General features: G+C 39.2%; 1 protein-coding gene and 1 non-coding gene across 2 annotated transcripts in view; both read left to right on the forward strand.

Annotated features, from left to right (window-relative positions):
- DAPP1 (dual adaptor of phosphotyrosine and 3-phosphoinositides 1) overlaps window positions 1-18,051 on the forward strand; it is an 87,022-nt gene that overhangs the window by 17,398 nt on the left and 51,573 nt on the right. The window contains exons 2-3 of the mRNA XM_044680997.1: window positions 11,583-11,705; window positions 14,775-14,908. Of these exons, the coding sequence (XP_044536932.1) occupies window positions 11,583-11,705; window positions 14,775-14,908 (257 nt within the window). The remainder of the gene's footprint in view (window positions 1-11,582; window positions 11,706-14,774; window positions 14,909-18,051) is intronic.
- On the forward strand, window positions 5,919-6,027 carry LOC123253230. The gene has a single exon (XR_006506596.1). It is a non-coding gene; the product is annotated as a U6 spliceosomal RNA (small nuclear RNA).

Genomic DNA, 18,051 nt, shown 5'->3' on the forward strand with positions numbered 1-18,051 from the left:
GTCTCAGTGTTTATACATAAGTTCAGGTATTATGTAAGGTAAAATAGAAATCCAGTGTAAGGAGGCACTTTTGACCTCAGAGCTATCTTAGAGACATGGTGAGATAAAAACTCATGACTGCAATACAGGTCCTTGTGGAAATGCCTTATTTAAAAGGAAGTGGATAAATAAAAGGAGTGGGAATGGGATAGCATGGTATATTTTGAAATGATTCTCATGCGAAGAAATCCAGGAATTAAAAGGGGAAAGCATGGTGGGTAGTGTTTCGGTAAAGATCAATGGAAAAAGAAATGGAAGCAATTTTGGCATTGCAGTGTATTAGAAACCACCTAATCAAAAAAGAAGTTATAGATGGAGTTTCAGAAAGAAATCAAATCTTAAGTCTGGTATGGAAGAATAATTTAGTAGTAATAAGGGATTTCAATTATCCAGATATCTGCTAGAGTTCTCTACCTTTGTCTCTGTCTCTGTCTCTCTCATCTGTCTATCTCTCTCTCAGCAGACATGCTAATAAATTTCTTGATTTGCCTTAACAATCATTTGATGCTTCAAAAAGTAAAGGAATCAAGTAAAATCATGCTCTGAATTTGATTCTGACATGCAAGGAGGAACTCATGGCTGGGTTGAGAAAAGATGAGAGGGGAAGTGACCACTCCCTCTAAAAGTTTGTAATAAAAGACAGGAAATCCTGACAGTCTGACATGTACCTAGATTTGGGGAGATCAGTTTTCAGAAGGTTCAAGGTATAGTAGCTTCTAATGAACTAAAATTCTATAGGATGTCAGCTCAGGATGGATGCGAAATTTCCAAAAATTAAATGTTGAGGGCACAGAGGAAAACAGTCCTGATCCAGGGGCCCAATAGGAATTATCTGAGAAGACCAGTGTCCATGCATGGAGGATTCAACAGCCAACTTGATTTTTAAAAAGGTATGTACGGAAGAGGAAAGCAAGAACAAATGAATATAAAAGGATGACCTAGTCCTATAAAAATGTCTAGTTGGAGTAAAGCTTAAAACGACCTGAAAGAGGAATCATGGGGAGAAAAAGCAGCAATATAAAAAAGTTGTGGCTTTTTATAGCTATATGGGAAGAAAGGTGAAACTAGAAGAAGTGCTTGGGGGTAGGTGGTTCATGACAATGGAACGAAGGCAGAGCTGCTTAGTTGTTATTTTGCTTCTATTTTCTCTACAAGGAGAATGAGTTTGGGGCAAGAAAGGCTAGAATGACCACAGTGAGGTGGAGATGGGGGATTTAGTGAACTACAAGCTTAATAGTGTGGAATGGGAGCCCCTACCTTGCCCCCAGCAAGAACTCCCAGTGTGATCTTAGGCTGTATAGGATAAGGACTTTGGCCCCTATCCTCTCTCAGTCAACAGACCAATGTAACTAGTATATTTTTGTCTCTTCCTTTACTGGAACCCCACTCTCAAAAGGAAATTCTAATGTTCAGTAGTCCAGAATGTAGTGCAAATAGGGTACATGTCAGCCCTGCAAGGCCTTGTTGCAGAATTTCTGACAGTTGAGAAGGGTTTAGAATCTTGAGGAAGTTCAGTTGACCCTGGGGACTCATGGAGAGGAGCAGGGTAAATCTGAGCTCTTTCTTTGGATTGAAACCTGGCCTATATTCTGTAGCTTTTCTCTTAAAAATTGTTAGCTTAATTATTTCCTTTGAATCTCCCTAACCTCCCTTATTCCCCATCTTCATTTTCCCTGCCTGAATTTCTGTGAGGTTTTGAAAGGAGGGTAGATGGGAGTGTTAGTTTTAAACTTGATAGTTTAAATAGTCAAATAGGGCTTACCCTTGTTACAAATTATCTACTGAATCATTGTATCCAACTTTCCTAACCCTATTAATTACAAAACCACTTGAGAGCTGAGTTAAGGCAGGTCCTTTCTCAGTTTCATGTTCCTGTCTCCCTCCCCCACCTGAAGCTTTCTCTAGGTGGCTGTTAGGGCTTGTATCCTCCATCCCTTCCAATCAACCCTAGAAATCAATAAACCCTGTTTGTCTTTTAATCAAAACCTTTGACTACTTCATTAGTTGATCGATAAGAGAGGGAGGAGGAGAGAGAGGAATAGCATTCTCTCTGGGTTCTGAGGGATTGAAGGTGTTCATTTTGAAGGAAGTGAAATCTTAATACTTCCTCTGAACTGTTCCTTTGTAAACCTGAGAAACTGACTAGCAGCCCTCTAGTCAGTTTCAAGTCATTCTTGGCTGGCCCTAACCTTTGTCTGTAGAAGTGCCCTTCCTACTTGAAGGCTCAGTCTGTTTCCCTCAAGTGTCTCTGTCTCAAGCCTGTGTCCCAGTCAGTCTCTCCCAGGCTGTAGTTTGCCCAAAGTTATCTCATCCTCTCCCTTGCAAACCTTTATACCTCTGCGTTTATATTTCCTAAACTCAGTCATTCCCTTACTTCTCCTGTCACCTTAATTTACCACCTCCACTATAGTACCCTCCTTATCCGCTTTACTGCCTTAGGGATCCGCAAACCCCTATCTACAGTGCCATATCCCCCATTCACTCTACCTTTAATCCCTTGCCTGCCTAATCCTCTATTCCAACCATACTCATGCCTTAATTTCCCTACTACCTCTAGTCTATTCCCTTGATTACCTCCAGCCTTTGGTCCCATATCACCCCATTGCCTCAGTCCCTTATTACATCCCTGAAAAATTCCCTTATTACAAGAATCATAGAATTTATAGTTGAGTCATCCTTAAAATAAGATATCTCTACCATCCTGGATGATAAAGAACCTTGAGATTATGCCATCTAAGAAATGGCTGAAGTAAATAGGGATATTTTGCCTGGAGAAGACGTCAAGGGTGGGGAAGACAGAGGGAGGGAAAGGGAAAATGTGGGGAGTGATAGTGATTTTTAAATATTTAAAGGGCTGGCATGTAAAATAGGGACGAGTCTTGGGTTTGGAGTTTTTTTTTTTTAAGGGAGAAGTGTATGGAAAAAAGGTGGGGAACCAATATTTATTAAGTGCCTACTATGTGCCAGGGCCTGAACTAAGTGGTTTACAATATTATCTCATTTGGAGAAGGAGGAATTATAATTGGAAGTTGCAAATATACTTCCTAATAATTAGATGAAATGCTCATTAGAAGGACTGCTCTGGGAGATAGGGAGTGTCTCCTCATCAAAGAGCTTCAGGAAGCTAAAGACCATTTGCCAGGCCTGTCATATAAGGGATAATTGTTTAGCTATGGATTTGACTAAATGGTCACTAAGGTCCTGTCTAACCTTAACAGACAAAAACAAAAAGTGGTGATTCTATGATCCTTTGAATGAAAAGCATTTATTACAGAGAAGAAAACACTTAGGATAATACAATTGCCATCTAATATTTGGAAAGATTATGGAAGTGATTCCAGCTTTTGCTGCTACTAAGCTGCCATCTTGGTTCTGCCCCTGCCACCTAATATTTGAAAGAGCACCATGTGGAAGAGGTATTTGATGCTGTTTGGCTCCAAAGGATAGGAGTAAGAGCAATACAAAGACCCAAATTGAGATCGGGGTCAAGAAAAAATTCTTAACAACTAGTCATGGAATTGCCCTAAGAGGCAGTAGGTGCCACTTCACTGGTCTTCAAGATTGGATGGCCACTTGTCATGTGTGTGGGAACAAAGATTCTTTTTTTGGAGGAGGAGGGAGCATCAAACTCATAGTTGCTGTGGTTTCTTCCAACTGATAAAATTTCTTCCAAATGATAAAAATTAAGGAAAAATATCTTTCATTAGCTACTGTAACATCAGTCAATAGAGGCAGTGGGGCATAGTGGATAGAAAGCCAGGCTCTTTAAAAAGATGGCAGTTCAAGTCCCACTTCTGACACATAGTGGCTGTATCATCCAGGGCAAACCACTTAACCATTTAGTTCCCTAGTTGACACTATAAAATTAGACCTTGCTGAGAAGGTGCCTGAATTAGAGTTTTCTCATTGAGGAGTTTCCCAGGTGAATGAAATCACAGGATCAGTCCCAATCCTATCTCAGAAATCAACTAGTATAACTTGGTGTCATATACTAGAATACTATACAAAGTATATGGTATATCTATACACACACACACACACACACATATATATATATATACACACACTAGTATAACTTTGTATAGTATAGACTACTATACATTTGTATCTCCTCCTTTAACTGGAAGCCCAAGCTCAAAAGGAAATTCCAAGGATCAAGAGTCAGAATTACAGAACTTCATAGCTGAGAAAGATCTGGAATCATCCTTAAAATAATTACTATTAGAAAGCGGATCCGTCACTCCTTTGTCAGGGTGTGAGGTGTCTTTCTTTTTTTAAAACCCTACTTTCCATCTTAGAATCAATCCTGGATATTTGTTCCAAGGCAGAAGAGCAATAAGGCTAGGCAATGAGGGGTTAAGCAACTTGCCCAGGGTCACTCAGCTAGATTTGAACTCAGTGCCACCTGTCTCTGGGCCTAACTCTCAATCCACTGATCTACATAGCTGTCCCCAACGTGAGGTTTCTTGAAGGCTGTCAGCAGGGCACAGCCCAGGCAGCTACTATTGTTGTTCGGTCATTTCAGTCTTATCCAGTATTTGGGGGGTTTTCCTTCTCCAGCTCATTTGTTAGATAAGGAAACTGAGACAAACAAGGTTAAGTGGCTTACACAGCTAGTAAGTTTCTGAGGCCAAATTTGAGCTCCAGAAGATGAATGTTCCTGCCCCCAGGCCTGGCACTCTATCCACTACACCATCTAGATTCCAGGCACATCCTGGAAAAGCTGGAAAAGTTTTAAATCGCCACCTGGGTACAGACTGTAGGATTATTTTCCAAGTCAAGCATAGATTAATCCTGAAAGATTCTCCGACAGGGAAACCTGTAGGGTGATAAATTTTCAGCCCCGGCAGTCCTGAAGGCCATCTACTAAACTGAAAGATGATGGCGTGTATCAGTGGGAGCATTCACACCAAAGACAACCTATTTCCTCGAAGAGGAATCGTATTGCGGTGTGCCACGAATGAGAGGCTGCGCAGTTTGGATCGCATCCTATAGCTCTTAAGCAATGATTGGAAGTTCTCCCTTCTTACCAACAAGCATTTCTAGAGATCACCATGTGTTAAAACAGCACTGCGCTGGGTGCCTAGTCTAAGGTCATAGTCTCTGATCTTGTAATGTTCACAGTCTAGTCTGGTTATATCCAATAGTCTGCGGTAGGGGAAGATTGGAGCTCATCATAAAAACAATGGAGGTTTCGATAGGTAGTCAGGCTTCAGAGAAGCTGATATTGGGGGGTAATTTTTTCTATGAAGATTAAGTATCTATTAGCATTTTTTTTTTTTTAGTGAGAAGACTCCTATGCTAGGCAGCTAGGTAGTGCAATGATAGAGCATCCAGCTTGGAGTCAAGAAGACTCATCTTTTATGAGTTCAAATCTAGCCTCAGACACTTCCTAGCTGTGTGACCCTGGACAAGTAAGTTAGTCTTGTTTGCCTCAGTTTCCTCATCTGTCAAACGATTCTAGTATCTTTGCTAAGAAAACCCTTAATGAGGTCATGAAAAGTCAGACACAACTAAAAACCAAATGAACAACAATAACTCCCATTGAGCTGTATCTTTATTATTAAATGAGAGGCAGCTTTACATAATGGAGAAATAGCAAGCCCCATAGCCAGAAGAATTGGGGCTCAAAGCCCAACTCTGATACTTACTTTCTATGTGACCCTGGATATTCTCACAGTGACAGACAAACAATTCTCTAAGACTGTCTGGGGTACCAAAAATGACACTTTCTTTTATTTTTTTAAACTCTTACCTTCCATCTTAGAATGAATACTACATATTGGGTCCAAGGCAGAAGAGCCGTAAGGGCTAGACAATGGGAGTTAAATGACTTGCCCAGAGTCACAATAACTAGGAAGTATCTGAGGCTAGATGAAGGGCTCACTTTAGTAGCACAAATACTAAAATTAGAAAAGTAATAGAGTAGATTAGCATGGTTGCTGAGCAAGGATGACATGCAAATTCACATATATATGTATAGCTATGGATACATAAATAATATGTAAATTCTATAATCTAAAAGGACAGCTACGTGGCACAGTGAATAGAGTGCCGTCCTGAAGTCAGAAAAACTCATCTTCCTGGGTTCAAATCTGACCTCAGACACTTCCTAGCTATGTGTCCCTGGACAAGTCACTTAACCCTGTTTGCCTCATTTCTTAGTCTATTAAATTTTAGAACTGGAGAAGGAAATGTTAAACCATTCCAATATCTTTGCTAAGAAAACCTCAAATGGATTTTAGCTTTATTTAAGTATTTTCATACCATAGTGGCCAATATGGAAGTAAGTTTTGCATGATAATATTTGTATAATCATGATTATGATACATATATAATCAGATCAAATTGCTTACCATCTCCAGGAAGGTAGAGGGAAGAGAGGGAAGGAGACAATTTGGATCTTATAATTTTGGAAAACATGTGTTGAAAATTATTATGTGTAAATGAGAAAAAATATAAAAAATAATATAAATACAAATAACAAGTAAATATAAGTAAATAAAATTTTAAAATATATAAAAAGAAGAAAACCCCAAATGGGATCACAAAGAGTGTCAGACTGAAATGAATGAACAAAAGCAACAAAATATTTTTTAAAAGCAGGACAAGGATTTACCTGAATTGGCAGGAAAGGTTTATCATTGGAAGATCCCTAATCAATGACATCACAGGTTCAGCCCCTAGAGCTAAATATTTCTAGAATGTCTGTAGAGTTCAGAGCTTGTTACAACATTACCCTCTATGTAACTTTCTCAAGAACCAAGAGAAAAGCTGTGGTTTTTTGGATTTTATTTTTTAACAAACATAAGGACTCCTAGAAATGTTTCAAGCAATACAGGTCAAATCACACCACAACATTCATGCTATTTTGTTACTTTGGAATTTTGAGAAATCAGCTATTGCAATAAAAGCGAGTTTCCAATAACTGACTCAGGCCATTTTTGTCCTAAGATTTTTGTCATGAAAATATCTATTAGTAAAAAGAAAAACATAAAAGGCTTTAATTAAAATCCATTGGTTGATGAGAAATAGAACTTTCATCTTAGAAAGGCTGGAAAGAGTTGACAAAATCATTCCTCAGTTCTCCTATGGCACTTTGAGAGCACTTAGCAGCATCCAGCTCTAAAGCTCATCTCAGGATCTGTTCAGAGGCCGGGACTGAGCTGATGAGCAGGTAGGTTGACTGTCAAAGGTACTTCCTTTTTTAAGTTACAGCTTTAAACAAGCCTGAAAAATATAGGGCGGTGACATTTTTGCCAGAAAGAGGAAATGTACTTAAGAAATAGATATCAGGAAACACCATTTTAGAAAACACATAACTTTGAGACCTATGAAGAAACTTCCTTCATAGGAAGAAACAGTCCAAAAAAAGTTTTTTAATCAGGTTAAATATTGCTGCTGTGAGAAAGGTCCTATTTTTCTGATCATTCAGGCTATGTGGACCCAATAAAATACATGAGTAAAGTAAAATAAAATCATTTTTCTTTGTGGATTGGAAAATTAGGACAAAATTTCAATCACATGAATGAACCAGTTTGACCCCACGGCTCCTCCATTCTTGAAATAATTCTTCAGTTTGAGTCACTAGGCTGATACTAAGCAGTCTAGACTTAAGGTCTCCTCTTGAATCAAGTCCAAGTTTTACGCTGTATCTCTTAGATAATCTGATAAAGGTATTAATAGTTATTCTTCCACAAAATGAGTCTCCTCTTACTGAAGGTATAGGCTAAGGAGAAACTGAGATGAGAAAAACAGGAGGGACAAGAGAGGATGTTTGGTGATTTGGGGTAGGATTTTTTAATTTAATCTTGTTTTTGCTCTCACAATTACAACATAACTCCACTGACCAGGTCTATTCCCTTTTCTGTGCCTTCCCAGTATTTCCTTTGAATTCTATAAAAATCTCAGAATTGGAAGGAACCTCCTAAGTGATTTTGCTCATTCCCTACCAGAAACATGAATACTCAGTACAACTTCTGTTCAGCTAATATGGATAAATTCATTGGGGAATGGGGTGGGGGGGGGGGGGTTAAGAGCCTGGACCTGATCAGTTACTGGAAGTATGGTGTCACACTCAACAGAAACAGGGAAGCTAGAAATAAGGGTGGATTTAGAGGAAAGTGGGAGTGCTGAGTTTGAAATATATATGGGACATCCATGTGTTGTGCTTAGTAATGTGGTCCTGAAACTCCACAGATAAATGAAGCTAATTATGTGGATTTGAGAATCATCTACATAGAAATAATCCTGGAACCCAAGGATGCTGATGAGATCACTGAGAGGGAATCGTTAGAGAAAAAATTCAGCTTACATCCAAGCACTAGGATACACCCAGGCATAGGGGCCAGGGCACAGATGCTGATCCAGAAAAGGGCAATTGAGAAAGACCAGTCAGATTAGCAGCATAGAGATGGAATGTGGGTAAGATCTTGTTGGGTCAGAATCCTATTTCACTTCTACACGGTATCTGAGACCTAAATTGTTGCTTTGGTTTTTTAATTTAAACCCTTATCTTCCATCAGAGAATCAATACTAAACATTGATTTCAAGGCAGAAGAAAGGTGAGGATTAGACAATTGGGGTCACAAAACTAGGAAGTGTCTGAGATCAGATTTGAGCCCAGGACCTCTGTTTCCAGACATGTTTCCACTGAGTCACCTAGCTGCTCCAACCTAGCTGTTTTTGCTCTTCATGGCTTTTCCCATGTGATTTAACCAATTAGCAAAAGCAGGCAGTTGGATATTAGAACAAAGAATGCTTCTTTCCTTTATGCACAGGAATAATTTTGGACTCCAGCTTCTCTAAACAGTAATGGACTTGAGGGAGCAGCTGGGTAGCTCAGTGGATTGAGAGCCAGGCCTAGAGACAGGAGGTCCTAGGTTCAAATCCGGCCTCAGACACTTCCCAGCTGTGTGACCCTGGGCAAGTCACTTGACCCCCATTGCCTATCCTTACCAATCTTCCACCTATAAGTCAATACACAGAAGTTAAGGGTTTAAAATTTAAAAAACAAAACAAAACAGTAATGGACTTGGAACACTCGTAGAAATCATATCCTATCTATTTCCTAAGTCCTTCCCCAAAATTTCATATTATCCGTCTTCACTGGGAGGTAGCAGCTGCTCTGCCCCTTAACAATATTGCTGTTACTCCACAAGAGATCAGATAATTATGCAGAAAATTAACAGCCTAGGACCCCACTTGATATTCATAAATATATTTATACATATACACACATATAGACATATACATGTTGTGTTGGCATTTAGAGGAGAGGGGTAAGGAATTGGAACAAAAAAATTGAAGGGAAGGAGAGCGCCTATTTGCCTTTAATGAATTCATGTGACCTAGCCCAGATGAACTCCATCATCAGGTATTGAAAGAACTGGTAAAAATGATTACTGCAGGATCAGCTAGATGGTTCATGGATTAAAAGCCAGGCCCAGAGATGGGAAACCCTGAGTTCAAAGCTAGCCCTTCTAGCCCTTCCTCACTGTGTGATCCTGGGCATATTACTTATCACTCTTAAGCCTTGGAACCAATATCCATTATTGATTCTAAGATGGAAGGTAAGAGTTTAAAAAAAACCGTAGTGATTCCCGAGCCAATGTCAGAAATATTTGGAAGGTCATACCATGGGAGATATTGTGTATGGGATGTTTTTTTTTTTTTAATGTTAAATCAGTCAGAGAAGTGATATTTGGATGAAATTCTTAAAGTTTAGCTTTCTATGAAGGCTATGATACCATTTGCATAATTTATGTAACAAATAATGCAGACCCTCCTCTTGCCCCTTCCACCATTGGAAAGTAAGATCATCACCAATGACTTGCCCATTGTTGCTATTTAATAAAATATTTGTTAAATAGAATTGGAAAAATAATTGAGAAATCATGGACCCTGGGAGAGGTATAGATTAGAGAAAGGCAAAAGTCCCAAGTCTTGTTTCCCCTTTTGAAAAATAAAATTTTTATTTTATTTATTTATTCACTTATTAAAGTGAAGGATCACCTTGTCTCTCTTCCCCCTCCCTCTCCCTCTTCCCATATCCCAATTTTCAAGAAAAAAAGGGGGGGGGGGAAATAATCCTTATACTAAAGGCCAGTGAGCTAGACATCAATTTCTTGGAAAATTCCAGAATTGATTGTTAAAGACATGTTATCTAAGGTCCAGGTAGGAAAGTGATGACTTCATCATGAACAGGTTCCACCAGACTAATCTCCTTTTCTTTTTTGACAGAATTACTAAACTAGTAGTTGAGGGGAATGGTATAGTTATTGGTTACCTTTTACCCAGATTTGAGCGAAACTGATAAAAATATCTCCTAAGTATTCTTACAAAGAAACAATCAGAACTGATCAGATTAACAGACTTGAAGAGTTAATGGCTCAATGTCAACATTTCAGGTCTTCAATGGAGTACTTCCAAGATCTGTTTGTCCCTGTTCTGCTTAATGTTTTTATTAATGACTTGCATTAAGGCAAAGACGGCATGATTTTCACATTCTCAGATGACAACAAGCTGAAAGGACTAACTTACATTCTGAATGGCAGCATCAGGATCCAAATAGTCCTTAATAGGCTAGAGTATTTGGGCTAGATCTAAGAAAAATGAAATTCAATAGGAATGTATCACTCAATCAACAAACATTTATTAAGTACCTTTATGTGCCTACTGTACTCTGCTTTATTGGACACCACCTTGGGGGTAGGAGGAAAAAAAATACCTCATTGTCTCTGTTAAGTTTCCCTTACATTTTGTGATTTCATCAAGTGATTGGATTTGCATCCTTAATGGATTTTCCGGGACCCAGGTCTTCCCTAGCCATCATAGAGGCAAAATTCAAAACTAGGAGCTCCAAGAAAGTCATAGTTTATATTTTTTAGCATCTCCCCCAAAAGAAAAAAAAGGCAGGACTCTTTCAAGGCATCTTTGTATAAGAAATAGAGTATAATCCCAGCTCGGCCTTATTCTTGGCATCCACTAAGGCCAGTTATTAGATGAGGGACCCAGGAACTCTGGATCTAAGTCTCAGCTCCTCATGGCACAGCACATGCACTCAAGAGACCTCCATCCCCACCCCGCAGTACAGACTAAAGCTCCTGTAGCTGGTTTTATTCCAATCAACATCCTGTCACTGACAGGGACCTCCATCTGCTTTTGAAATAGCTCAAGACTCACTCGTGGAGGATGGAATTAAAGAAAGACAATGCTAAGCTTATTGGCATTCTAGACTGGTATCTCTAACTTTTAAAACTTTAATTTCTATTTCCTGTGGTCAGAGGACAAAAGGTAGATCACAGGCTCTCTGGAGTGTTGGCCCTTTTCCAGTGTTTGGCTTTGTGAGCAGGTTCCACCTGAAGCACAGGTAATCAGAGGAGCATAGATGTGTAATCTCTTCCTTCATGTTTATTCTCTAAAAACTCCATGGGGGGGGGCAGGGGAGAGGGATAATTGAACTCATCTGAGGTTATAATCTCAGCAAATGAGAGATTGCTACATCTTCTTCCCTGAATGCAATCTTTGTGGTTTTCCCTTAGATGGTATCATGGAAGTCTCACTCGCCATGCAGCAGAAGCACTTCTTCTCTCAAATGGAAAGGACGGAAGTTACCTCTTAAGAAATAGTAATGAAAGGAGCGGCCTATACTCTCTTTCAGTGAGGTATGTTATTCAATCAAGACCTAAGCACAGTGGGGGCAGCTGGGTAGCTCAGTGGATTAAGAGTCAGGCCTAGAGACGGGAGGTCCTAGGTTCAAATCTGACCTCAGACACTTCCCAGCTGTGACCCCCATTGCCCACCCTTACCACTCTTCCACCTAGGAGCCAATACACAGAAGTTAAGGGTTTAAAAAAAAAAAACTAAGCAAAGCATAACAGCACTTGCCAATTATATCAATGTAATTCAATCTCTTGCCTCACTCTCCCAGCACCCTCTATCAAGGACTCATCCAGAACCGACCTATTCTTTTTTCCTTCAGGATTATAGGATAGAGGATACTTTCCTAGTAATTGAGGCTCATGAGTCCCCACCAGTGTGTATCCCCCATTAATTATTCTTTGATCTAAATTAGAGTTAGTTTTTAGAAATATTTTCTAAGGTAACCTAATAAGAACAGTTGGTACAAACTCATACATCCATATGCAGAGTTCAGGGAAAAGTGGGCTCAAGCTTAGATAATATGAAAACAAAAGGAATGTCATAATTTGTGGAAGTTCTTTTGTTAAAAGTCTTTTTCACCCCCTTCATAAACTGACCCCTTCATGAAGTTCTCTTATGTATGGTGTACCTTCCAGCCTTTTTATGGGCTCCTAAAGCTGCTGTTCCTTAGCGTGTCTAGTTTGTCCTCAATTTCTAATGGACCTGCTCCCATCACTTCTTCCAAAGATGCTGTTAGAACAATGATGAGAATTCCAAATCCTCTGACTTTTTGAAGTTTAGGAGGCAGGAGAATCAAAAGCTCTTCTCTCCTCCCCTCAAAGTGATTCCCTCCTAAGGATGTGACTGGAATTATTATCTCTTTGATTGGAAAACCAGGCTTCTTTCTATAAGACCAAGAGTGCATGACTAAGACTTTTCATTCCATCCCAACACCCCTTTGCATTGTTACTGCCATTCCTCTAATGGATTTCACCCCTTCCAAACTAATTAAGGACTTTCTTGATTGATTGAGTCACTAGGTATGTTCTTACCTGGTTAAGGGTTAGTTTAAATGCGATGGAGTAATTGATTCAATTGACACCTCCCACCCCCACTTTACACTTAGATCTGTTTACCCCCCTGTTCATACCACTGGAACACAAATCTGCATTGCTATTTTTTTATCTTTACTTTCCATCTTAGAATCAATACTAAGTATTAGTTCCAAGGTAGAAGAGTGGTAAGGGCTATGCTGGGGGTTAAGTGACTTGCCCAGGATCACACAGCTAGGAAGTATTCAGAGTCATATTTGAACCCAAGACCTCTAATTTCCAGGCCTGACTCTCTATCCACAGGACCTAACTATCCCTTATTTTTAGATGGTCTAGTGAAGGACTCCCATCCTTGAATGGTAAAATAGTCAAATCGTGGTTGCTCACTCATGGATAGAATCATACTAGTGATAAGAGTTGCATTCTAGGATCATCTAGGTGGCTCCTTGGATAGCCAGGCTGGAGATGGGGGGGGGGGGGTGTCCTGGGTACAAGTCTGACCCCAGATACTTTCTAGCTGTGTGACCATAGGCAAGTCATCCCATTGTCTAGCCCTTACTACTCTTGGAACCAATACTTAGTATAGATTTTTTTAACCCTTACTTTCCATCTTAGAATCAATACTGTGTATTGGTTCTAAGGCAGAAGAGTGGTAAGGGCTAGGCAACTGGGGGTCAAATGACTTGCCCAGGGTCACACAGCTAGGAAGTGTCTGAGGCCAGATTTGAACCCAGGACCTCCCATCTCTGGGCCTGGCTCTCAATTCACTGAGCCACCCAGCTGCCTCCACTTAGTATTGATTCTAAGACAGAAAGTAAAGGTTTAAAAAAAGAATTACATTTTAGAGGGTTATGTCTGCTAATTCCTTTTCAGGGAATTAAGCAGTATAAAATTAAATCCAGAGATTTAATTATTGGAATGGCAATGAGATACAGGGTTGCATATTTCATCTGGATGGCAGTACACTGTGATGGTCCCCAATGTTGTCAGCTTGGCTTTATAGGTAGTATGAAAATGCTAAATAAACATTGTGGGGGCTTCATTATTAGTGTGGAAATGTTTGATGATGAGACCTAAAAGAACCATTTTCATCTTGAAAGCAATGTGGTAAAGTAGGATGAGTACCAACTCTAGAGTCAAAGGACCAGGACTCAAATCTGTTTCTGTCACTTTCTTCCTTCTTAATATTGGCTGACCCAATTGCCCTATTTTGCTTTCAGTTCCTTCATCTACAAAATGAGATACTTGGACTCGATGGTGCCCAATGTCCCTTCTAGCCCTCAATGTATAATCCTAGGCAGTTCTCTGAGGACCAAGGAGAATTTTCCTCATAATCACCTTTTAAAGAAGGCATTTCAAGTTTCATTATTCTTATTTCATAGATAAGGAAACTGAGAGATTCACAGAGCTGCCCAAGCACACACAACCAGGAAATGTTAGAGCTGGGGCCCAAGACCCTACTTTCTGTCTCCTTTGCATAAAATCATTGTGCCTCTTGCCATCAATAACTCAAGGAGCATTAACGAAGTACCTACTATGTGCCAGGCACTATGCTAAGCAATGGGGATACAAATAAAGATAAGACAATCCTTGCCCTTGTGGAGCTTACAACCTTAAGGAATATACAGATCACCATTAATATTCTTAACACATAAACAGTGTAAGATGTCAATGAAGACAACCATTCATATTGGTGACTCATCATATGGGGTTTTTGCATGTGTTCTAGGTCTGCCCTATTCTTTCTCTGTCCCACCCCAGACCTTTTTAAGACCCTCCAGAGAAGTTGGGCAATGAACACATACTGGAGATTCCATTCAAGAGGGGATTCCATTTTAGTATGAAAAGCAGAATTTGTTGGACCTTCTGGCAAAAAAATCCCTGCCCGGAGAAAACGGAGCCATTGCATCAAATGTCTTAGTTCTTAGTCAGTCATGAGTGGAATCATTTCAGGATAATATTTTTCTTTCTAAAAATGATGAATTTCCTGTAAATGACAAATAACGATGTATACATAATACATGTTTTTCTCCCTTTTAGAGCCAAAGAGTCTGTCAAACATTTTCACGTGGAATACACAGGCTATTCATTCAAGTTTGGTTTCAATGAATTCTTGAGTTTGAAGGAGTTTGTCAATCATTTCGCAAACCAGCCTCTGATTGGAAGTGAAACAGGTAAGCTATGTGTAAATGGGAGTCTTGTAAGAGTTTGTTTCAGAGTTGGAGAAAGGAGGAAACATACAAACATCAAATTCCATAACAATAATCATTTGGCACCCTTACTAGCCTTTGAACATGCAATGCTTGAGTTTGTCTTCTTTAAGATGTGCTATTATCTTGTCGAGTCAGACAAACTTGATTTTAAATCTGGCCTCAGACATCTACTTGGTATATGCCTTTGACTGAGTCACTTAGCCTCTTTTTGCCTGTTTCCTCAACTGTAAAATGGGAATAATAAACAGCACCTAAAACATACCTCCTACAATTGCTGTGAGGATCAAATGAGATAATATCAGAAAGGGCAAAAAAGTCCTTAGTATAATGCCTAGCTCAAGGTTGGTACTATATAAATACATTTTCCCTTCCCATCCCTCTTCAGGTAAGACTTAAGCTGAAGAACAAATCTAAATCTGCACTTGTAGAAATGATTCCTTGCCGGGAAATTCCTTGTACCACAGAAATAATAGGTCTAGTTTAAAGAAATAAGTCAGGTTAAAAGTTTTAGAATAGAAAAGGATGTTGTTGACAAAAACTTTTTCTTTTGATTGGCTTCAGTGAGAAAAAGATGCCAGGTTTTGAGTGCGAGAACTTCCTCCAGCAATTGAGAGGCAGCTTTCCAATACAGTACCTTAAAATCCTTGAGAGTTGTCTGGAAGTTGAGTGACTGACCCATATGACCAATAACCTTGAACTCAGGCCTATCCTGACCCTAAGAACAGCCCTATACAATATGGTTCTATTTATTATAAGATAAAGCCAACCTGAAGTATCCAAGGTCGCTCTTCAACCCTACCTCAGAGCTCTGTCCAGAGCACATACTCAACAAATATTTGTGGATTTGATGAACCAATAGCCCAGAAAGATGCTTTTTCAGTGAAGGTATGTTCATTTTTTGTTCTCATCCACCCATTCCACCAGGAGAAGGTTTCACACACTTGAGTTAGATATTTCCTAACTCACCACCAGGTTTGAGGCCTGTCAGGTATCCTCAATGAGATTTTACTTATTTATTGACTTGGTTTTCCTGGGATGTAGCCTCTGAGGCTCATGGTACAGCTTCTTGGAGCCAATTTGGTGAGAAGTGAGTGAGAGATGGACACTAAAAGTGGTTGAGCAGCCCTGAAAATGGTTCAGCAAATCCTCACACCAGAGAGTTCTAGTCCTCCCTGCACACCCCATAACCCAAAAGTGTTATGGACAACTTCGAGCATGATCAGATATCGAAGACACAGTCATTCACTGCATTTGGAACATTACCAATTGTCATGACTTTTGTCTTGCCACTGGATTTTGATGGCTCAGGAAGAGAGAGAGAGGCTGGTGACTTTGTGCAACTCTGCCTCACTGAAATCCAACTCACTTGCAAATCAGGACATCATCCCATGGTGTTACTGGTCCTCTTCAAAGACAAATAAGGGCTCTTAAACTGTGAGGAGCTGCCTGCTAGTATCCATTTAATAACTCTTAGCAGCGTTGAGATACATTGGCATTGAGATTCTTCAGTTTTGTCATTCTCTGGGGAAAATCACCCCATTCCTGGAAGGAAAAAGAAATAATAATGAAGACAAAGCAAAAGAAAATTTGAAGAAGAGTGCTTCCAAAAAATGTTCCTTACAGTAAGAATTTTAGACAGAAGTAGGAAAGATTTTGAAACATAAAAACTATTTGGTTAAAGAGAGAGTCAAAATGGCAGAATAGCTAAATTAATAAAAGAAAAGCTAACTGAACTGCAAAAAAAAAAATAGAAGCTAACACAATAATTATAGGAGACTTTAATTTTCCTCTCTGAGAACTGGAGTAATCTAACAGAAAGATAGGTACAGAGGAAAATATGGAATTGAACAAAATGTTGAAGAATTTAGATCTAAAAGACTTAAAGTGGGGGCAGCTGGGTAACTCAGTGGATTCAGTGGATTGAGAACCAAGCCTAGAACCTAGGTTCTAGGTTCAAATATGACCTCAGACACTTCCCAGCTGTGTGACCCTGGGCAAGAGACTTGACCCCCATTACCTACCCTTACCACTCTTCTGTCTTGGAGCCAATACACAGTATTGATTACAAAATGGAAGGTAAGGGTTTAAAAAAAAAATAAAAGATTTAAAGTATCCTCTGAATGGAAACATTAGAGGATATACATACTTCTCCATATCATATTTGCAAAAACAAGTCATGTGCCAAGACATTAAAAAATTACAAATAAATGTAAAAAGGCATAACTATCATGCACATTCTTTGTGGAACATAGCAATTAAAATGGTAATTAATATAGGGAACACAAGTAAAGATATAGATATTAGTAGAAATAATAATGTCATTCTGAATGATATTCCAAAAAGAAATCACAGAAACAATCAATAGCTGTGTGTGAAAGACTGATGATAATAATGAGACAGCATGTCAGAATTTCTGGAATGCAGGTAAAGTCTTCATGGAATGCAGTCCTTAATGGAAATTTCTTTTTAATTTACATGAACTATCTTAACATACTTGCTTGAATAATATCACACACATACACATACATGCAAACATACACACACACACACACACACACACACACACACACAAAGCAATGTTGAAGACTTACTGCATTTATGTATTATAATTCTAAAAAGGTGGAATCCATTAGACCTGATTCTGGGTCTTTAGAAAACATTCTTAATATAAAATTTTTGATGAAGAGAAATTGATTCAGAGAACAGTTCAAAATGCTTTTATTCTCATTCTGTTGCTATTTTTAATCTTTTAAATGAAGGTTTTAAAAGGCAGAGTTGGGTAGAGAATAGAGATAATGGTGCTGTCAATAAGAGTACCTAAATTCAAGCCCTATCTCTGTCACATGTTGGCTCTGAATCTGAGGAGCCATTTAACTCCTTGGAGGACCCATTAGACTAGAAATTGCAGAACAGGTACAGATCTGCATTAACTGAGGAAGTTTCCTCACTGGTAGTTTCTTATACCAATGAGATCACAAGTCTGAAAAAAAAATGAAACAAAAAGGAGGAGAAAAGAAAGGAAGGAAAGAAGGAAGGAAAGAAGGAAGGAAGGAAGGAAGGAAGGAAGGAAGGAAGAAAGGAAGGAAGGAAGGAAGGAAGGAAGG

This window comes from Gracilinanus agilis, chromosome 6 (genome assembly GCF_016433145.1).
Source record: "Gracilinanus agilis isolate LMUSP501 chromosome 6, AgileGrace, whole genome shotgun sequence".
Classification (NCBI taxonomy): domain Eukaryota; kingdom Metazoa; phylum Chordata; class Mammalia; order Didelphimorphia; family Didelphidae; genus Gracilinanus; species Gracilinanus agilis.